The 22,767-nt window shown below is 38.1% G+C and overlaps 3 protein-coding genes across 3 annotated transcripts; all 3 read right to left on the minus strand.

The window, feature by feature from the left end:
* Window positions 1-5: 5 nt before the first annotated feature.
* Window positions 6-6,206, minus strand: LOC131790494 (aquaporin-3-like). The gene is made up of 7 exons (XM_066163907.1): window positions 6,059-6,206; window positions 3,859-3,955; window positions 2,866-2,992; window positions 2,533-2,670; window positions 1,602-1,720; window positions 1,056-1,273; window positions 6-680 (listed from the first exon to the last, which is right to left on the minus strand). The coding sequence occupies exons 2-7, from the start codon at window positions 3,937-3,939 to the stop codon at window positions 497-499; spliced, it is 867 nt and encodes a 288-aa protein (XP_066020004.1). The 5' UTR covers window positions 3,940-3,955; window positions 6,059-6,206; the 3' UTR covers window positions 6-496.
* Window positions 6,207-9,227: 3,021 nt separating this feature from the next.
* Window positions 9,228-16,228, minus strand: LOC131780265 (transcription initiation factor TFIID subunit 8). Its single transcript, XM_059096885.2, has 7 exons — window positions 16,092-16,228; window positions 15,673-15,771; window positions 14,537-14,599; window positions 14,176-14,300; window positions 13,132-13,217; window positions 12,985-13,052; window positions 9,228-9,791 (listed from the first exon to the last, which is right to left on the minus strand). Exons 1-7 carry the CDS (start codon window positions 16,216-16,218, stop codon window positions 9,586-9,588), a joined length of 774 nt encoding a protein of 257 aa, XP_058952868.1. The 5' UTR covers window positions 16,219-16,228; the 3' UTR covers window positions 9,228-9,585.
* A 464-nt stretch (window positions 16,229-16,692) lies between these two features.
* Window positions 16,693-22,385, minus strand: LOC131780269 (uncharacterized). Its single transcript, XM_059096890.2, has 4 exons — window positions 22,017-22,385; window positions 21,422-21,777; window positions 19,776-19,913; window positions 16,693-19,273 (listed from the first exon to the last, which is right to left on the minus strand). The coding sequence occupies exons 1-3, from the start codon at window positions 22,185-22,187 to the stop codon at window positions 19,820-19,822; spliced, it is 621 nt and encodes a 206-aa protein (XP_058952873.1). The 5' UTR covers window positions 22,188-22,385; the 3' UTR covers window positions 16,693-19,273; window positions 19,776-19,819.
* Window positions 22,386-22,767: the final 382 nt, after the last annotated feature.

A 22,767-nucleotide genomic window follows, 5' to 3' on the forward strand; every position in this document is an offset into this window, starting at 1 on the left:
ATCACTGGAATCTACAAAACGAGTTCTTTTCCCTTCCATGTAAAGTAATAAAGATGAAAAAGTGGAACTCTTGAGTCTTTTTTTTTTCCGCAAGTTCTGTTTTTTGTTTTTCGTTTTCGTTTTCGTTGTTGTTGTTGTTTTTATGGTAATAGGAGTTCAAATATTGACTTGGATGGGGACTGTTGCGTAATACTTGTCCGGTGATTTTGAACCACGTGACGTTAAGAGACTAACAGAATAGAATTATTCTGGGTATTGTTAATGGTTAATGTGTGGGTTATAATCAACAAAATGCTCTGAGCCTTCGGTGTATAACTTTGAGATATTAGACTATGCGAAGAGTATACATATATTATTTAAATGTTATTTAACCACACTTTCTATCGGTTTACCGGCCGATAAACCACGTGGAATGTTGGGAGAACACGAGATAATATGTCATAAATAGTTATATAGTTAGTCATGAAGATAAACCATCTTGCTAAGTCATTGTTGTTCAGGATAAAAGTGATTCATTCTGCTCTGTCCTGGCGGCTGCTGTACAAATTGGTTCATAGGGATGTTCTGTATCTGCAGATGCTGAGTGATGAAACTCAATGGTTATGATGTAGACAATGGCACCCAGTACTCCCCCTAACGGACATGCTATGACTGGGACCCAGGCCCAATTATTATATGCCCTGAAACGGAATATGGAAATGGTTGTTTTAGCAACAAACGTGATTTCCATCAATCCTACCAAATTCAGATCCTCGGATCGTTGCAGTGTCATATATTAATCGCAAAATTGCAAGTTTAATCGTTTGAACAAGAGGTTGAGGTCGCAGATTGTTAGAATAGACTGAAGCAGTTCTTGAGATCATATGGTCTTTGGTATTACCTCTAGAATAGGAAATTAATTTCGCTAAAAAAGGCCCGTTCTGAACACATGGTTAAAATACAGCCTCGAGAGATCTTTTTGCTTGTTTTTCTGCATACCTAGTTACTATACGACTTCTTACGTGTAACATGCTATTTGACAACTCCATTGATATTTTACTTCATAAACGACTTACGTAAACACTTCAGATCCCCATCCAGCCATTGCAGTGAAAATTCTTGGCCCCAGATCCCTAGCGGGGTTGATGGGGTAACCGCAGTTTAATCCAAAGGTGGTGCCAATCACAAACACGACCAGACCAATCATGACTGGTGCCACTCCCTGGTCGGGGGCATTGTTGTTGCGGTCCAGGATAGCGAATATGCAGCTGACAAGGAGAGCGGTGCCAAAAAACTATAAACAATTAAAGTCATCTGATTTAAGGGGAAAGAAAGCTCCCATAATATATTTCACCTTGCCTTGCGTCTTTAAACAAATACACCATGTTACCGTGTGTCTGTTCAGTAATATAAATCACATACGGTGTCAAAATGTTATCAAAATGCGGAAAGAACAAAAAAAGTGGCGAACTAGGCTTTGCCGACATTATCACTGATCACCTACTGATGTTCTTTCCAAATTTTGACGCCTTCCGTGATGAATTACCGAACAGACCCACCGCAACATAGAATCCAGTGGCCGATCTAGGAGAGGCTCGGGTGACCCGAGAACAAATTGTTACCTGGTCAGCGAATCCATTTGCAGTCGTCACGAAAGGCTTTGGATACGTTGCAAAGACCCCTGCGGTAGCGTTGGGGCCTGTCACTTGACGAATACCACCGTCGAATGCGTCAAGAGCATCTGGTTTCATGCGCAGAAAAAAAAATAATGACAAAAGAATTTCTTTTCCCAGCATCAAATAAGTGCACAAAAATTATTACCAGACGGATATTCCAATTTCAAAGAAATTACGTGAACGCATATGCTTTTCATGATTCTGGACGCGAGTGATACCTGCGACTCATGATCACCCAAACTAAAAACCTTTCATAAAGTCGCATGAGCTCAACAAAGTTACTTTTCTACAGCAAGCAAACAGGCGTCATGTTTTTGCGTTTTTCAGGCCAGTGGAGATAACCGTGATGTGAGCACAAAGTGCGAATCACGCGCGAGAAGAGAAGCATGACTCGTGATTTGCGTTCATCTCGTGCGTGTCCACGATCGCTTGTAAGACGCTCGAAAGTAACAGGCCCCTTTTTCAAGCACTTCTTCCACCATTTAACGATTTGGGAAATGCGTCTAGCTTTCCATTTTAAAAATTCTCTAATTGACTTGGTCCATTCAACTGGATCTTATCCCGGTTTCCCTAGCATGAAGCGAAGTATCACTATTCCCCCTTGAGGTCAACTAACGGTCCCTGGATGGGATGCAAGTCCATCGCAACCCTACCCCCAAGAATTAATTTGATCGGGCTTCCCTGGGTATGAAGAGGCACTGTGAATGTTCACTGTATTCCTCAAGAACACCACACAGAGCCCAGATCCTCGCACACTGAACATCAGGCCACCGTACCTCCTACTAGCTTTCCATTGTAAATATTTTAAATGATAATGATAGCATCGTGATAGTTAAAAATCTTCTAGTTAATGATAAGAAGACAAATTTATTCTCACCACGGTAAATTCCGTAAACAACAGTTGACGCAAAGAAGGCTCCAAGCAGCTGAGCGAGGCAGTATGCAGGAACTTTGGTCCACTTCAATCGCCGCACCACAGCAAGGGCCAGGGTCACAGCGGGATTCATATGTGCACCTTAATCGAGGAAAGATGCAATAAATAGCAGATGTATTTGTATTCATTTACCTTTAGTTCGCATAATGAATTCCCTCCACCCTCTTTCAACCTTTAAAACATTGCTGCGGCGTATCTTCTTTAAATTAATTTGAAAAAACATTAAAAGATAATTTTGGAAACACTATCGGTTCTGTACCGTGAAAACATACTCACCTGATATTCCCCCAGCCCAGTAACAACCCATCGTGACTGCAACTCCCCAGCTAAAATTTACCGAGAAGAAGGTTCCAAGTTGACTGCGACTCAGAGTAAATTGAGCTACGGAGCCAAGGCCAAAGGACTAGGAAATTAGAGAGGATAAAGTTGTCAAAGGAATAAAGTACAATTTACCGTAGTATTTTCTCATAAATTTTCAAATAAAACCAAAACAAACAAGCAAAGAACTTTGGTCTAAATCCTTTCACTTGCAAGATCTCTTTAGTAATTCTCCTTAATGTCTGCTATAAAATTTTTATGATATTAAATCGGAGAATTTGGTATTGGGCTAACTAATAATCCCCAAATTTATATCTTTATTTATCCTCATCACTTGTTTAAATCATATTGTAAGGATAGACTGTCTTGATCACTCATGGAGGTTAAAGAGTTGATACGCAGTACCTGCTGAGGGCGACCTCAGGTTGATTATTACCAATTACTTATTCGCCGATTTGCACCCTTTGAATTTTTTCCCTCACTAGCGTGTTAATTGAAAGGGCACGAGTTAATCACCATTTTGTCACAGTCCACATCAAGGAACGTGGCTGGCAACTAAAGCCCGCGCTTGACTACATTAAGCCCGCGAAAACGACAGTGGTCTTTACTCGTACTTTATCGACCGTTTCAACCCGATCAACAAAATCAGTCTAAAGTGTTTTATTTGCAATACAGCCCAGAAAAACCCAACCAACCTAACAAATTTGATTCCAGAGGAAAACGACCTACTTGCTCTTTAATATAATAACGACAATAATATGACGCGATTTCGTTTTCACTTACATCTAATCGCGCTTTACAATTGTATATCATGATATTACATAAATTCTATTAAAATATAAAACACTGAGGAAAAATTATATTTAGAAGCTTAAAGAAAACGTGTAAAATGTATAATTGATCAATAGAATTATTTAATATACAAATAACGTTGATACGACCAATACTAACCACTAAGATAAATGTTGCCATAAACTCAGCCAGTGCTTCTCTCATTAATGGCGGTAACCGGCCTCTCAATATTTTAGCCATGATGAATCAGTGAGATCTGATAAAGAGAAATCCATGATGTAAGAATTTCTCATAAGAAAACTAAGTAAATGGAGAACGTTCATCTTTATGTCTTCCAGTCTTTCAGTCTGACTGACTGAGTGGTTGACGAACTCTCACTTTCCTCTGGTTCTCCGGCCCGCCAGTCGGTTCATTCATCCACTTTTTTCGTTTGTTCCTTTCTTTGTTTGTTCGTTCTTTCATTTGTTCGTTCCGGCGTTGTTTCATTCGGTATCTAGTTATTTCATTTGTTTCTTTTTTTTTGTTAATTTGTTAATTCTTTTTTTCATTTTTTCATTCCCTCTTTCATTCGTTCGTTCCCCCTTTAATTCGTTTGTTCATTAGACAGTTGCTTGTTATTTCGTTTGTTGGTTTTTTTGGTTGTTCGCTCTTTCTCTCGTTCGTTTCTTTGTTCGCTCGTGTGTTTGCGAGTTTACTCGCTTATTTATTCTTTTGAAAGTCTGTTTTATTTATTCTTACAATGTTGAAAAACTGTTGATTAACTTATTAAAAGTGCTGCTGGAAACAAACGAAAAAAAAGCGAAAACATTTTGTCTCTTACTGCAATCGAACAAAGGTCGCTCATCACACTTGCTGATAGCTAGCCTCCTTGACTTGTCCGGCTTCAATCCGCATGACTCACCCAAGGCATGGAAATTATGCCACTTTAATCAATTAGGCGAAATTGATGGAAAAATTGACCAAGCCCCTCCTCTAACATTTGAAGCTTTTGGTAGAATGCGATCCAATAAAATGACCCATAAAACCACTCGGACAAGGGAAAGAAAACTTAATTTCGGATTCATTGCCTCAACTGAGACGATTCACAACTTAATCATGATCCTGACTGAGCAGTTTCGCTTTAGTGCACTTGCGCCTTTGTTTCCTTTTTCGGTTTCATAGCAGCATTAAAGTGCGATCGAATTGATCACCAATCATTTGTACGTCAAATCTGGTTCATCTCACACGTTACATTTTAGGCCGATGTTTTCCTGTCTCAAAAAAAAACACGACAACAAACTTTTGTCGTACAGGATTGCGTGACCAGAAAAATGAGCCATCACCGCAGCAAACAATTTCAAATTCAGTTGATTTTCAGGCCCTCAAAAAATAAAGAGAAAGAAAGAAACGAGTCCGTTGAAGCAATATTAAGCGACTACATATATATTATTATTGCATTATAGAGGCGTTTTTTCAGGTTTGGAGGATCGCAATTCAAACGATTGAAGAGGAGAGAACAATAATAAATTAACGCGGGTGTTATGCAATCAAAACAATCATTCTCAATCAAGCAAAATTTACACAGCAAATCGTAAAGAAAAACGTCAAATTGTTATTAAAATAATACATTGTTCGCAAAGGGGTCGTTCAATGGTGAGAACAGGCCATCTGCGTTGAATTGACCTCTTAACTATCACTAATTTTGAAGACGAGATGAAAAATATCAGACATTTTTCCTTCGCGAATGAATTTAAATATCAAAGTCGTGTCACGATTGCACATGAAGAGAGAGTCGAATTTGTTTAGCTCGTTACAAATCGATTTTACAAGAAGCTGAGATGGATACAACACAAAATTTGAAAACATCTACTATCAACAACCGTTGTTGTAAGATCTTACCATTTCAGTGCAGGCGTGAAAAACATTTCGTGCGACAAAGTGTGCCCGACGGGTTACGTGTGCCCGAGGATGACTGATCTAAGTGCATAGTCCGCTAAAATTTCGAGCCTATAAAAGATACAGGCAAGATTTCCACACAGCCCCCTATTTATTTCATTGATCTTTAAAACGCATACAGCTCTTAAATAAAGATGGCCTGTTCTCTTAAATAAAGAAAACAATGGCGAAGACGATAGATTTCCTTTCTTACTACGATCTTGTTTTAGAATATCAAGAAATCCTTCGCGTTATTTGTTTTGTGTTTTCTGAAGGCCTGTGTTGAACTTGAGAAATTACACATTCCCAAACAAAAGAACGACCTGCTACTGTGCTGTGCACTGTTACTACGTTGTTGACTTCGGCTAAATCAAGGTAGATAATTGGCATTTCTCCTCATATCTATACAGTACATTAATAAATAAGTGTTCAAAATCCATCGTACCTGAGCAAGCCTCAAACCACACCGTATCGATGCTTCCTTCGTTCTCGGGGAAAGATTTACTGACTCTTTGGCCTCGCTTTGGGGAAAGAACGTGTTGGGATCGATATTGGGATAGTCACGTTTGTCACACTGAGACAGTGACACGTTACCATTGTCATCCAGGAGAGAGTGTTGTGAAAACTTGGAGGGTATTTGCCCGTTTTCAGTGGAGGGTGACTGGGTGGAAGGGGAATGCGTGGAAGGGTAAAAGAAGAAAACGGGGTCTGGGAAGCGGGAGCGGAGCAGGTCACCCCACCTATCACGTAAACTTGATCAAGATGAAATATGAACAAGCGGGTTACCTCATCGAAGCGGGTTACCTCACTAGCGCGCCAACAACCTTACCCCTGGATCCTGGGGTTGTAAGATTGAATGTAGACACGGGCTATTTTCTACCACAGCTGGGTGGGTAACCTTACCTACCTGACGTCCCCCACATCCATGTTAACAGGCCCTAGAACGGGCAAATGCCCTGCAAGTTTTCTCAACAGGCATGGTCGAAAATCCTCTCTCTTGGAGGGGGCAATTATAACGTAATTCTTTCCCCGAGAGCGGCACGTGAGCAGCTTAATTCTTCAGCAATCTAATTGAAACGAGCTAAAAAAATCTGCTCTCTCTCCATGTGCTATCATGACACGTCCTTAATATTTTAATTCATTCCCAATGGAAAAATGTCTGAGTTTTTTTAGTCTCATCTTCAAAACTAGTTATGTAATAGTAGAGATTTCAATTCGAAGCATTTGCCCTGTTCTCACCATTTAACAATGCCTTTACAAACGATATATCATATCGATTACAACTGGACGTTATCCTTAATGATCTTCTGTGTTCATAGTCTGATTTAGAAGGGCAGTTTTGTCTGCATTATGTGCCCAACTTTCACGTTTATTTATTATTGTTCTCTCCGCTTCAGTCGCTTTGATGGCGATTGTTCAAACATGAAAAACTCCTCTATAATGCAACAGTATGGTTTATTTGGACGCTCGTTATTCTGCAAAATGGTCTAAAACGGAATTTTTTTCTTTTTTTTGTTTCTTTTTGGAGAGAGCCTAAATTCATCTTATGTACATATCCCACGTCTCATTTGACTGGTCATGCAATCCTGTCCAACGAAAGCTCGTTGGGTAGTAACGTTTTTCGGGCCAGAAGAACGTTGGCCTAAACTTTTTGTCACGCATAAGATAAATCACAATTGAGACAAAAAAAGGATTAGTGATCTATTCATTCGCACTCGTATGCTGCTATGGAACCAGTACAAGAAAAGATAGTCAAATGCAAATGAAGGTTGCAAAGATCACCAGAGGAGAACCAAGCATTGGCGTAAAATAACAATTGCAGTGGTCAAAATTCTGTAAGGCGTTATTCCTGAGTCACAAGATTTTCCCTTTGTATTTAGCAAAAGAAAACGCGTTACTGACAATAAACAACGTGTGCGTGTCCTTCAAAATCACCGTCAACCAATTGATCAACATGTACAGTTTTCCAGTGTTGGAAGAATGAATTAATAAACGCGCGGACGAAAGCACAAACTGGACGAACAAACAAACGAATAAACGAACAAATCAATCAACGAACAAACAAAGAAAACAAACAAACAAAAAATGAGCGATCGAAGGACCAGATGGACGAAGAACTGCGTGAACGAAGAAACAGGCAAACTGATGAAACAAACAAACGGAAAAAGGATGGTACCGACGGACAAAAACAAATTGGATGAATTCGTGGATGGATGGACAGACGGGCGAGCTGGAGAACCAGAGGAAAGTCAGGCGAAGAATCAGTCAGCTATTTAACCACTCAGTCAGCCCGTTAGTCAGTCAGTCAGTCTGTCAGTCAGTCTGTCAGCTCGTCAGTCAGTCAGTCAGTCAGCCCCCAGGCAGTCAGTCAGTCAGCTAATCTGACCGAAAGACAGACAGATGAGCGTTCTCCATTTATTTAGAATTGGTATGTGAAATTCTAACATTTTTTATTTGTTTGTGATCAGATTTCACTGATTCACCATGGCTAACTTATTGAGAGGCCGATTATCACAATTGATGAGAAGAACTAGCTGAGTTAAGGACACACTTATCTTAGTGGTTAATTTTTTTATCATTACAATTATAATATTATATCATTTTCTGACTTATTAGACATTTTACCTATTAGCAGTTTTCCTTAAGCTTGTAAATTTAATTTTCCCTGATGTTTTACACTTTAATCGGATTTATGTACTGTACATTGTAAAGCGCGATTGGACATCATGGAAATCGCGCCATATTAATATTATTATTATTATCCCCATACTATCCTATTATTATTATATAATTCTTATTATCATTATTAATTATCATTATATAAGTTCAAGTAGGTCGTGCTTGTTTCGAAAGAACCATTGTTGTTGAGAGGAAGCCTCACATTTCCGCCGTTTTCACAGCGGTCGTACGTCAAGCATGCGCGAGGTGATCATTTCTGGCCGGCCGCGCGTCAATTTCCCGCGCAAATTTTCAAAGGAAAACATAAGAAAAACCGTGGTCTCGCAAAATAGGCGAAAGAAGCATGAAACGTTCATAGAAATCAGTAAAAGGAAATAAAAGTGGGAAAAAAGAAAACTGGAGACTTTTCTATCACAAAGGTTATTCAAGTACGAGTATTCTGTTGATTTACCATTCTGTTTTAAGATTTACCAAAAAAGTAACACGCTATTGAAACTTCGTGGTTTGCTGCTCTAATGGAAGGGTTAAGGAATTCATCATTTTCAGCTATTCGAAAAGCTCCCGGGGCTCATTCACATACATATTTTTGGAAGTTTTACGAAGAGGTCTGCAAAAAGTCTGCCTTTGTCCCTCATTGTCATCATCAGGACATCGGTGGAGGTAGGAAAGATGTGTATTATCGTTAATGTTATGACAAATCTGGCAGTATGGAAGGGACACCTATGAGGTCACAGTGACATTCTCAACCCTTTAAAACTCAAGATCAGTATGCACATTCTCCGTAATGTTCTCTGTAAATTTCCTAAGGCGCTGACAAGGAGAATTTCTTTGACAATCGAGAGCTTTTTTAGTTGGTGATCATTCCTTTATTCTCGTGACCTTAATGTAGGATTCAGGGGTGATATTGTAAGGAGAAATTAGATGCTAATTACTCTTAGGGGTTACAGGGTGAAAAGCGCTGTGGATATTCAAACTGGGACTGATAATTCCCTCTCGACCTGGGAGTGAGGCGGAGGGGGGGGGGGGGGCAAGTTTAGGTCACACAAGTAACAACAAATGGGCGATTAAAAAGATGTAATATTTCTCTTCTCTGATGAAAGTTCGCGTCCGTGTGGGCTATAAAAAGTAACAAATTTCAAATCATTTTCTAGAAAAGGGTCAAATCTTTGGAGGCTTCTACGGTTATTTTCCAAACAAGAACGAGAATAAAGAAAAATTTAAATTCCGTTTCTGACAATTCTTTTCAAAACGTGAAGTTGACACCAGCGAGAATTGATCAAAGCCTGTATCACTTCAGCTTGGCTTAATAGTTTTTCGCGCTCGCTTGGCTGGTCTGAGGTAAGGGTTATCGAAGGATTCCGTGTTCTGTGAGCTTGTTGGTAAAACACTACTTGATGGTGCTTCTTTAGCAAGGGATTCATCAAGTTCAAGCAGCTCGGCGTCGTCGAAGTCTCCAAGCGCAGATAAATAAGGCAGACCACTGGACTCGTTCACAAGCACTGAAAGAAAGTAAAACAAAGGTACGTGTAAGTGGTGATACATAAAAAGTCGAGGTAGCTTTCCGGAGAGTGGACGAGACTTGAGATTAGAAATGTTGTGAACCTGTTGGTCGAAATTCACTCTAACTCTGCCGGCTCGACGCCATATTTTAAAGTCTAGTACATATAAGGAGCAGAAGGGTCGATACCAGCTCAACAACCATTATATTCTGCGGTAATTTCTGATATTTTAATTTGACTAAATCTAAAATTACTAATATCCTGATAGAGAATGTGAACGCGGAAATAAACCAAAACAACAACAACAACAACAATATAAAGATAAGATATTTTTCTGAACCAGTCACTACCGGAACTTTCGAGAAACAGGCTTTAGGTTCAAGCCCAAAAGAAGAGTTTTGTGTTGTAATCTTCCACAAGACATTTTCCCTCATGTTCACAGTGCTTTTTAACACCCACGAGTTTAAATGGGTATCGACGAAATGCTGCGAAAACCCAAGGGAGACTACCACTGATAAATCTGCATTCCATTCCGCATAAGTAGTAGAGGTATATACAGCAATACTCTAGCATTGCTATGCGAGTCAATCTTGTATGCAGCCTTCATCTTTCAGTAATAGGCGACTGCATACCGACAGCTGTTGAGTGCGTTAGTTTTGCATGAAAGGTTCTCGCTTACGGACAGAAACGTTTCTGTAGCATTGCAAAGATACAGCCCTTACCATGCGTAGAAACGAAACATGGATGTTCACCCAGCGGTTCACAGTAGAACGCAGTCTAATGAACAAACGTGGTGGAACCGGAAGGGATGAGGAAAAGTTTAAGAACAAAAAGGGGGGATGAATAGATATGAATTAAATGCATCAGGGATAAAAGAGAGCATTTGGCAGGTTACATGATTGTAGCAATAGGTTTGTTACCACTGTCGCTGAATGTTGAGTGACGCGTCCAATTTAACTGAGGTGACTGGGGAAGTGTTACATGTGTAAACTGCTAAATATAAAATTATTAATGGTATATCATACAGCACTTCTACTTTTTCTACAATAACATTGTCATTAGGGCCAAATTGAGAACGAGAAAACATGATCCTCATGAATCGATTTTGACAAAAGTAACGAAATAATTTTTTAATCATTTAATATAGGTTAAGCTTGAAGAATGACAAGAGACAATTTTCTTGTCATCACAACGAGTTAGATCTTCATTTAAATAGCCCAAATGACTACTAGATAAGTAATGATCTGTGCAAGTGTCTTCCCCTTTGATACAAGCAATCACGGCGGGCTCTACATGTGATACTTCAAAAGCTTCCTGTTTAAAAATATCATTGAAGAGGTTCCACTCGCGGCGGAAATACTCGTTAATATTCTGCACCGCGTGAACTAGCGCGTTTATCGCCTGGTTTACAAAGCAAGGCAAGTTACGATCTTCGGTTCTATCTGCGGGTGCGAATTCCCTAGAACTTGGTTCCATCATCGCATCTTTAGCAGCTGAAGCACGACCTAAATTCCCAAAGTAGTACCACCTGCTACCATCATCAGCAAGGGAACTGTTGATAATTTTTCCAGAATTCACCTCATGAAGAACTTCAGTCGATCTTGATGCAGTTTCCCTTGCAGCACTAACATTATAATTTCTCATCACAAGTTCTTCAACTGGTGGAGGCGCCATCGACGACAGCTCTCTTGTATTCATACATAAGCTCCTCTGTTTTACACTCAATGTGCTCATTTGTTCCTCAAAAACCTTGCTCATTTGTTCCCTTAAAACCCTCATGTCATTCATTATGTCGTTCGTTATTTGCACAATTTTTTTGAGTTGGCGGTTTTTTTCTTTTTGTGGTATTCGCTTTGAACACCGTACTCTTGCTTCGAAGCCTTCACCTGAGACGGTTGCTGATTGTGTAAACGAAGGATCCGTGTGCAGTTTACCTCTCTTGCTCTCGGAGTGACGACGGTTGAACTCCTTTATCTCACTCTGAACATGAGCGTACATCATTGGTGTATTTACAACCGAGAGAGAAATAACACATTTACAGAAACAATCGAATCTAACTGATATTTTACGTTGATAGTTCGTTTGTGACGACATGATTTCGCTTATGTCGTCACCAAAAGAAACTTACGCGACCACTTGCGCAATTTGCTGCGCGTGCGCGATTCCTCCGCGTTTTCAATACAAACATCAATAACTCACAAATTCTCACTGACTAAGGATCATCAAAATAGGTTGGGGCATGAAGACAAGGAGTAAATAAGTTGAAGCTTTTAACACTTAACTTTATATATATTGACTTGGTATGTAATTTGAGCATAATAGATGACGTGCTCCACAGAACTGATGAGAAGAAACGAGTTTACTGAGAAAAGCGTGAGCTACAGTAACTATTGAGCATAACATGACTGTTTGCACTTATAGACTTGATTTCAAAAGTAGTGCAGCCGCGTTTATTTGGATATGGCGCAAAGTTTTGAGATGAAACGAAATAGAGTAAATATTGATAGGTAATCAAAATATTACTTTTTGAGCATTTCCACTGTTTAATGAGTAAACAACATTGAGTTATCGAAAACAAAATCGAACCTTCTGGTGCATACTAGATTTCTAATTTATCCATAAGTTTACTCACTGATGTCAGTGATTATCCATTGATTACCCACTCATTTAGTCTTTTACCATGATTTCACCCCTGAAACATTTTTTTCTTTTACAATCAAAGAGGAAAAAAACAGAAATTAAATAGATTCAGTGGTGATATCAACAGGGGGGAACCTTAAAAAAGTGGATTTTGTCAAGGTGACCTGAAGCAGGGATGAAACTATGTGAGTATCCATGAAGAGAAATTCAAAAGTGAGTGAGATGGTTAACAAATAGATCCCTTGTTGTCAAGCTTCTATTAACTAATAGATCACAGATGATGTCAACATGCAGTAAGAAGAAGAAAAAATTGGCACTCCAGGTGAAGCCAAGTGTGTCACTGATGTTCTTACCACATCTTGACCTCTTGTGTAATCTATTACTGAACAGACCCAAAGAACAGAGAATCTGTTTGTTTTATACCATAACAAAGCAAAATGTTGTTAATGGTGACATTATCATGCATCAGAAGTAAGAACTAATCAAACTGTGTGCAGAATTCAGCTTATGATGGCATGTAACAAAAAAAAATGCAAAACTCCATGGAACTCACAAGGATATGTTGGTGGGTCCAATCCTTCACAAATCCCAGAGCTAAGTTCTGCTGTCTTTGCCAAAAACCTGTAGAGCGAAAAAAGAGAGAGGAGCTTATAGCAGAGTGTCAAATGAAAGGAAAAAGAAATAGTTGTTTCCAACTTACTTAGATAACCCTTCTTCAATATCTTTTCTCTGTGCAGCATATTTCTCTCGTACTGCTTGATATTCTTTGCTCGACTGTCTGAAGGCCTGCAAGTCAGCAACACACATCCTACATCAACTGAAGTGTCATTTACGGAACTGATATAAATAAGAAAGGCTATCCACTCAGGGTTTTCATGTTGTTTTCTTGAGGAAGACTAGTTTTAACTTAAAGAATGGCACATGTTACACAGCTTTTGTGTTTATTTAATGATTTTTCATGTCAGCTTTACAACACACTTCTCTGGGGAAGTCAGGGCATGCTCCTCAGAAAAATTTGAAGTTCAAAACTCTCTGAGACGTTATTTTCAGGAGTAGCAGACATATTTGAATACAGGGGGTACCTTTCTAAAGAAACTGTGGTGCTGCATCGGTGAGAGAGTATAACAGAGTAATTTAGTATTATCAACTGAGTTGATAACATAAATTGGCCACTGTAAAGAGTTTCAAAGCTCACGCTCAGAGAATTAGCCCTTTGTCAGCGCAAATCACTCTATTGGAGGGCTAATGCTCTGAGCATGAGCTTTAAAACTCTTTACAGTGGCCCACTTATGTTATCAACTCAGTTGATAAAACTTAATTACCCTGTTATATTCGAGTACAGTCTAAAACTTTTTTAGCCAGACATTGAAGTTAGAATCAGCTCAAAAATAGTTATCTTTTGTCTTTTGTCTTTTTGATTACAAAAACTTTTCTAAAACTTTTTTAGCCAGACATTGAAGTTAGAATCAGCTCAAAAATAGTTATCTTTTGTCTTTTGTCTTTTTGATTACAAAAACTTTTCTAAAACTTTTTTAGCCAGACATTGAAGTTAGAATCAGCTCAAAAATAGTTATCTTTTGTCTTTTGTCTTTTTGATTACAATTCACATAGTAGCTGTTGCAAAATAGTTAATCAACCATTCGGTTTCTGCTGCCTACCAGCCTCTAATGATAATTCTGTGATTTACCCCACACTTATCAGATAAACCTTATCTCACACTTCCTTAACTGAAATTAAAACTTACTGGTGTCTTGATGTAGGAATGAGGATCTGGAAGTGGTGGAAGATGTGCAGGAATATGAGCTGGCCGTGTCTGTTTAGTGCCTGCTGCTAAAGCTTTGGGTGTTGGTGTTATGCGAGACTTCAGAGCTACAAATATATGTGCAAAGAAAATAAAGAAAGCAAAAATATTTCCAATGCTGTTTAATGGTGTCAATAAGAGATCTTCACTATGTTTATCAAGAGAAGGAAAAGACTGAGCTTTTATAATTCATATATGACCTAGAGAAAGATTAATTCACATGCTGAGATACTAGTGAGATACCTGTAACTGTATAATGCATAATAAACAAAACAATATTTTAGAACTACTGCACTCAACTTACGGTTGTTTACATGAGTTCGATTGGTCCGTTTTCCATATAGTGGTAAAGAATCAAGGTCTGCACCTGTATGAAAGAAAATTATAGTAAATCAAGATACAATATCTCTACATGTACGTGTATGTGCACAATAACCAGCAGAGTGTACATAGTCTGTCATCTTCAGCCTGTAGCATGTATGAAATGACATAACTTTGGATGACACAGGACTGTGCCAAGGGCAACTAACTTATATATTTGAGAAATTGCCTAGCTTTCCCTAAATGAAAGCTATGCACCCTGCACCTCTGAGTCAAGAGCCCTCAGGCATCCAGTAATTTGTTGACAAGCACAGCTTTGTATATATGCTACACAGAGATCATAGGAAAAACTGTAAACACACAAATCCCATGGACAACACATCTACCACAACTTGCTTTAGTTTTCATTCATGTCACAGTTATATTTATTTGCAATTAGTGCTATTGGACTAAATGAACCTAGGTTTCATCCCAAAAACTGCAATTTAGTAAATGAAGGCAACCTTTGTTGAAACCCTCCAGAGAATGTTTGAAATCTTTGAAAGGTTTTTGGTAAGCTTCAGCTTTCCTCTCATTTGATCTGCTCCTTCAAGTAATATCCTGCTTTCAGACAAGGGATAGAATCTCCTGCATTCTACTCAAACAATGTCAGCAAGCTTATACTGGTCTCAGTAAAGGTTGACAAAAAAGTTTAAGATTAGAGCCTATAGGTAATTGAAAACTGACAGGGGAAAATGCTCAACGTGATTTAACCCTTTACACCCTGACATCAGCATGCAAGTTCTCCATACTGTGCTCTGTACATTTCCTAAGATACTTACAAGGAGAGTTTGTCTAACAATCAAGAGCTTCTTGAGTATGCAAGCTTTCCCATTATTCTTATGACCTTACTGCTTGATTCAAGGGTGATACTGTTGGGTGTAAAGAGTTAAGATAGTCTGCCGGGTACTGCTTGTGAAAGCTTTATTCCTTACAGCTCCTCAATTGAAAAATTGATGGATCTTTGTGATTTCAACAAACTACATGTACTTTCAGTTGCTAGAATTGGAACACTTATCTCTGATCTCGGGATAATGTCAAGTTCCCGGCATTTTGGGGAATGGTAGCGGTAATACATACCCATATCAATCAGAGCCACTTTTACGTCACTTAGAGTCGGCTTAACTCGGGCGGAAAGTTCGCAGCTCAGCTTGCAACTGTGTCCAAGCTCACCCAGGTCTAAAGTAGAGTGTAACACAAAACAAATACAATTGTGATCAGGGCGATCAGACGCAAAACATTATCGCAGGAGATGCGTTTTCTAACTTTCTTCGGATGTCTCCACGGATCGATCAATCGAAGGATCAATTGATCGAAATGGAAGGCGATATTTAAAAAACCCAGAATAGTATATCGGCAAAATTTCTACGTTTCCTCTGAAAAACACCTCAAAGGACAAACCCAAGACCTCTTATGAGGAGGATCTCTTTCAAAGCAGTGTTCGATTCAGAAACTTGTAACCAAATCAAAACAAAAAAATGGAATGGTTGATCACTCACAGCTTTGAAGCATTTCAGTAAGGGTCTCTAAAGCTATCTTAGAAGCTGATGAAAATCCTTGTTCTCGCAGCAGAGCACATATAGAAATCTCCAAAAGACGCCGGTTCACCGCATTCACGTCCGCCATCTTGAAATACTTTGACCAATAACTACCCACAATCCATGGGGGTGAGAGCGCACCCACAGGGTAGGGTAAGTGAGTTCTGGAGGGTATGGTGAGTAGTCCCTTTGCCCTAAACTCAAGCCGATGCTTGAATGGGTCACATATGTAAGTGGATTACCATAGAGGACCTCTTGAATTCTAAGGGGGGCTAGGGGGGGAAGGGAGGTACAAAAACCATTGATTACTTTTCTTTTCTTTTTTAGAATCAAGTTTAACAGAATCAACTAGTTTCAAGAGAAAAATTCATCACAGTGCTTCTTCCTCCATTGTTTCAATCTCACCACCAATGGACTTCTTTAGCATTGGCTACTTAAAAATATACATCAACAGCTGTTTCATTCTTGTCGTGCCCTTTGAACATGCCACATCCACTTTACATTGCTTGATGAATAGCATGCAGGTGGATAAAAAAAATTGCAGAGGGTAGAAGAAATAAATATATTTGTTATATACCTGGATTTTCACTCAACAAAACGAGCACTGTGATTGGTTGATTCTAGGTAACGTGCCACTGATCACATTCAAACATCCTGACTGGAATACAATTGCGCACTTGTTGCCCGTGCACTGAATACAACAGCACATGACTGTTTAAGGAAAGTCTAAATATATAACAATGCACTTCATGTAAGGTCCCTCAGGAAACTAGTTAGTTTTGTTTTCCCTCGACTTTGTCTCAGGAAACACCAGGACTCTTAGGAAAACAAAACTAACAGTTTCCTTTGGGACCATACATTAAGTGTATAGTATTTTACATGCTGAATAAAAATATATTTGTTCTTAGATAGAAGCTACCAGGCAAACAGTTCACTCTGTGATGTCACACACTGTAATATATTACAAGTCATAATATATATTGATTCTTAATTTACACTATACATTTGCTTGGGAATCTTAATCAAAAACTTTTGAAATGTACAGAGGGGTCAAAAAATAAGCAAAGGCAAATATTTTACACTGTATAATGTCTGTATGATAAAAAAATAATTAAAAGAAAAGTAAATGATATAGAAATTACAACCACCAAAGAGCTTTCACCATGGGAAAAGTGGTAAACAATGCATGTTAACTTAATAGATCCAAAATATATTTCAAAACTTTCTAAAAACAGTAACAAAATAAGAATTTGTGAATGAAAAACAAAACTTCACCAAAAAAATATACCAAAACAACTGGTTAAGGCAAATTTCAGAGTTTGTAGTTTTGCAGTGTGTATGTAAGATACATTTAGCTACTGTAACATTGTTTAGCTGTACGTTTTAAACTTTTGGGATATTTTACAGCTAATACAGAATAAAACTGTAAAATGCAAAAGTTTTGCAACATGTGAAAAAAAGAGTACTAGTACAAAAAATAAAATGAATAATGAATACAAGTAAAGCCTTTTTTCTGAAATTGCACAGTATGGCCTTGAACAGTTGTTGTTGCAGTTTTCTTTCTTACAGTTTCTAAACAAATGAACACATTACAAATAAGAGAACCTATGTTTTCTAACATAAGCTATGTACATGTACAATGTCAGTGCCCAAGTGACTACAAAATGGCAAGAACATAAACTGTACCATAGAATAATCAAGAACAAATACTCCATCATTCTGTGCTTTGGTTCAGAGCCTCAGTCTTTGTGCCACTTATAGTAAATTTTGAGCAAATGTGATACATAGCAGTGGTTTGTTTTCATTTTCTGTTACTGAGTAAAAACCCCTAATTTTGTGGGTTAATACTTGACATTTAAGTAAAACCATTAGTTCTTTTTTACCCTTTCACTGCCAAGATATATACATCATATTCTCCGTACTGTCTACTTCACATTTTAGATCATTTCAGCTCAGAGAACTGTCTCAACCCTTTTGCTCCCAAAATCTCATCTCCTAATTCTAGAGAATTTGGTATTGAATCACATACTGATCTCCTGATTGATATTTTTCATCATTCTCATCACTTGACTGCTTGATATTGTATCAATATTGTAAGGAGAAATTCTGTCTTGATCACTTATGGGAGTTAAAGGATTAAGTCAAAGATTATGTGTTGATTCATATTCAAGAATTTCACTCAGGGCCAGGCACCAAACAAACTAACTGGCTGTGAAGAAAACTTTGCTACACTAATGTATGTTACAATCCCATATCTTCCTCAGGTGTTTTCTCAAACATAAAATATATTTGAACTTGACTGAATAGGTAAAAGATTATGTATTTGCATTAGAAAACTGATTTGTTTGTTGATTAATGCGTCAAATCATGATCAGTTATCTACAGAAATGATATTTTAGTGGAAATGAATCATATTAGTTTCTGCTCCAAAATACAGGAAATTGCACTCTGTAACTGAAGAATTTCAAAATTTTGAGAGAACTCCAGACCAACTTGGGAAGACAAGGCTGTTTGAGCACTACCTCTGTGTATGCCTGTGTGCCAAGAATTTCAAAATTTTGAGAGTACTTCAGACAAGCTTGGGAAGACAAGGCTGTTTGAGCACTACCTCTGTGAATGCCTGTGTACCAAATCCAGATGCCTCCCATGCCACAAGCCTGGACACTCCTTGATATTCTTCTCTGATCTCTTTACACTTCTGCTAAAAATGTTGTCAGATTTTCTAGAAGATCTCTTTTTGCCACTTCTTAGAGTGAAAAGTTTTACAGAACAATTATCACAAGTATTTAAAATAATGGAAACATTCACTTTTTTCAAAAAAATCAGTATTTATATAATTTTTTGTGTTAAAACACATTGCACAATAACCTCCAAAGTTTTAAATACGACATAGTGCCTGCCACAGTAGTAATTTAAATGTATATGACATCTAAAGCTTTAAGGAAAAGTTCACTTTTTCATAAAATCAGTATTTATATAATTTTTCTGTTGAAACACATTGTACAATAATCTCCAAAGCTTTTAATATGACATAGTACCTGCCACAATAGTAATTTAAATGTATATGACATGCAAAGCTTTAAGTTTATAAAATTTTTAATGTATGATTTGTTTTTCTCTTCTATGTTGCGTCCATGTATCATCTGCAAAGAAGGAGCATTCGGCACATGTAAGTTTTTGTCTAAACATGAATGTTGGTATACTGCCATGTTTTAGCAGTTATGATTATCTGATGCTTTTCTTAGAGTGATATCATTAAAGAATACTGAGAGCATAAAAGGGTAAATGTAATGTGTAATTGCACATACAACTAGCTAACTAGCCATTCAGATTGCCAAAGGGGGCAGAGCCTTTACTTCAGGGATGGCACAGGGTACAATGCAAGATTTGTGAGATGCCAAAACTACTGCTTGAAAATGCAAAAATGAGGCAAGAGCATTTTAGCTGCAAAAAAACTCCCTTTGTTTGTCTTAAGTAGAGCAAGGTTTGTACTATCAATGAAAAAACTAGTTGTTTTAGGGCTGTGATATTGTCTTTCACATTGAATTTTGCCATAGATCAGCAGGTACACTTTGTAACATTACACAATCTGAAAACAAGATCTCTGTATTGTATAAGTCATTTATCAGTAAAAGTTTCTCTTACCTTACAATTTTCCAATCAAAATGGCTGTAGAAATCTATTTAGATTTACAGCCCATGATATACCTCCAGCATAACATCCCATAATCCCCCTGGGTGACAGTAGGATGGGATGCAATACATTAGGTGCTCTGGCCTGTGTCTGGATATATTTAAACACACAATTGAATGAAGGAATGAATGAATGGAAAGCACTGTAAATAGGTTGTCAAGAATACAATGAATTCCCTGAGTCTAACATCCAATTTCTCTTAAAATTGTCAAACAGAACGTTAACAGGGTTTAAACCTTTTTTCAGAAACCAATTTCAAAGACTTTACCAGGACTTTTTTACAACTCAGATTGATTTTTCCAGGACACCAAGTTTCATCTTAACCCCAATCATTCCCAAGATTTCCAATTCAATTCTCCTTACAGTCTACAACATTTCTTATAATGTAAATTCTGAAAACTAGCTTGAGTTAGGCAGATTTCCAGGACTTTCCAGGATCTGTAGTCTTTTTGCAAGACTTTCCAGTCCTGGAAAATTTCAAATAAAGTTCCAAGACTTTCCAGATATTCCAGGAGGCATATGAACCATGGGTCAATTTATTGCCTACTAGCCCTGAGAACAATGTATTCATGGCTTGAAAACAACAAAAAATGCATTTTGAACATGTTACCCTTGGGAAATCTTGAATAATTTTCAAAATTTTGCTAAGAAATGAAAGCTTCCTTATAGCTACCACCTTTGCTGACTCCAAGCTTATGCTAACTTCATCTTTTTCCCTCTTCTTTCAATAGTACAGACTCCCAATAACTCTTGAAAGTTTTGGTTTAAGAAGTTTTGTAACATAGCTAGTTAATTTGTCTAATCAAATTCAATTGCACAAGTGTGCTTCATATTCCTATTGTGCATGTTCATGACGTCAGCAAACAAATCCCTCACAAAAAAAAGTTTTCCATTAGGTTGAAAATGTTATAAAACAATTGGTTCATACATCAGCTGTGCATTCATCGAGATATGAAGCACTTTGGAAGTTTGGAGAGCACTCAAGAAGCTAGAGTTGATCAAGCCTTGAGCAACTTTTACTCATCTTTTGTGCTCTCCAAACTTCCCACATGCTTCATATCTCTATGAACATGTAACGCACGCTGACGTATGAACCAGTTGTTAAATGATTCTTGTAGAAAAAAAGCAAATCTTTCCAGATTTTTGTGCAAGATTCCTATACCACAAAGGCACTCAAGCAGTTTGGAGGAAAAACATACAGCAGAATGTAATACTTTTTGCTTGTTTTCAAAGACAAAATCGAGCAAGCTAACTTACATCCTACAGAAAAGTACTCAGAGATCATAATCAACATCAGTGAGTAATTGTCACTCATTACCTAACACCCTCACATCAGTATGTATATGCTCCATATGGTTGCCTATGCATTTCCTAAGGTGCTGACAGGGAGAAAATGTGTAACAATCGAGGGCTTGTTTAGTTGGTGATTATTTCCTTCATTCTCATGACCTATATGTGTGAACTGGGGTGATGTTGTGAGGGTTGACACCTTCATGAAATTGAAAGGTAAGAGCTGGTATGAAATTTAAACCGGTGCAAACAAATTCAGTATAAAGCTATAGACAAACAAGTGTACCGAAAAAAAAAATAATACTAACGTCTGTAGAAATTCCCTTGCCGGTGATCCTTTCGTTGGGGAACTCTCTCGGCCACTTATTTCAACGGAAACATCTCCAACAGCAACGTTGTTGTTCAAATTTGGCGGGCAGGCGGAAGTGACATGTTCTTCCCAGCAAGCAGATCGATTTTGAGCAACTGTTTCGTTTACACAGTCCATTTTAACTTCTTCCCATCCGATCGATGCGTCACACTCTACATTATTATGAAGCAGAGAATCATTTCCCATGATGTTCCTATTGTGAGTAAAACTCTGGCAATTACTATTTTCGTCATTGTTGACGCTCGCGAGACACTCCGTATGGCCGTTGCTGTTGGCTGAAAACCGCTGTCTTTTCTACAAGAAAAATTAAATGGAAAATAGGATAAGCATACCATTCAAAGAAAGGCAAACTGCTGTACGCTTTCTGTGAACAATCATTTCTATCCTCTGCATGTTGGATTAGTAATAACGGTTAACTCTGGAGATCACGAACATCCTGTTCGCAGTATTGGGTCAATTTATTGCACTCAGCAGGTAAATGTTTTTAAACCAGAGTTATCTTACTGCTCCAGTTTTTTTTAAAATTGTCTTACCTCACTGTTGAGATTATATTCCTGCTCAACTGACTCATGGTCTCCCACTGAAGAAAATCCATTACAACCGTTTGCTTCGAGTTTCCTTTTCAAACAGTTACTAGCGAAAATGTGTTCCCGGCCGCTATTGACAGTCAAACCTTCCTCCGAAAACGAAAACTGCGACGCCATCCCTCGCTGTTAACAAAGCTATGGCGAAACCCGGATTTTCAAAGTGCTTTTTAGCCCCTAGATGCCTAGCTGACACCGTAAAATCCCGCTAATGCGTTAAGTGAACGGCGTGCTTTACACAACAATGACTGAGTTATTTCCCGCCATTAACATTCAGAAAATTCTTTGGTGTTCCTTTCAGCGGACCCCTCACGATAATCTTTTTTCTTTTTTTTTTTTTTTACCATCATCTCCCCTGTTGAGTCTTGTTTGTTCTGACGCTCGCCTCGTCTCCAAGTCTTTAGACATTTGAGGCGGGGCGGGGTATGAAAGTATGACAGTTAATTAAAAAGTTTTAACGATTCTCAATTTTCCGTATTCGGTGAAAAAAAAAAAAATGGGTGACAGCTATGCTAACCGAGCAAATATATCGAGAGTCGTGTGTTGACAGCTGTTTGATTAAGAAATTTTTTTTTTACCTCTTTGCATATCAATATACCAACGACCAAACACCATTTGTATGCGTAAATAGAACTGTTGGTCACTTGAGCGGAAAAAAAAACCCACACATAATGAGATTCGCGAAAGAATTATTTACCGC

Source organism: Pocillopora verrucosa, chromosome 3 (genome assembly GCF_036669915.1).
Source record: "Pocillopora verrucosa isolate sample1 chromosome 3, ASM3666991v2, whole genome shotgun sequence".
Lineage (NCBI taxonomy): Eukaryota > Metazoa > Cnidaria > Anthozoa > Scleractinia > Pocilloporidae > Pocillopora > Pocillopora verrucosa.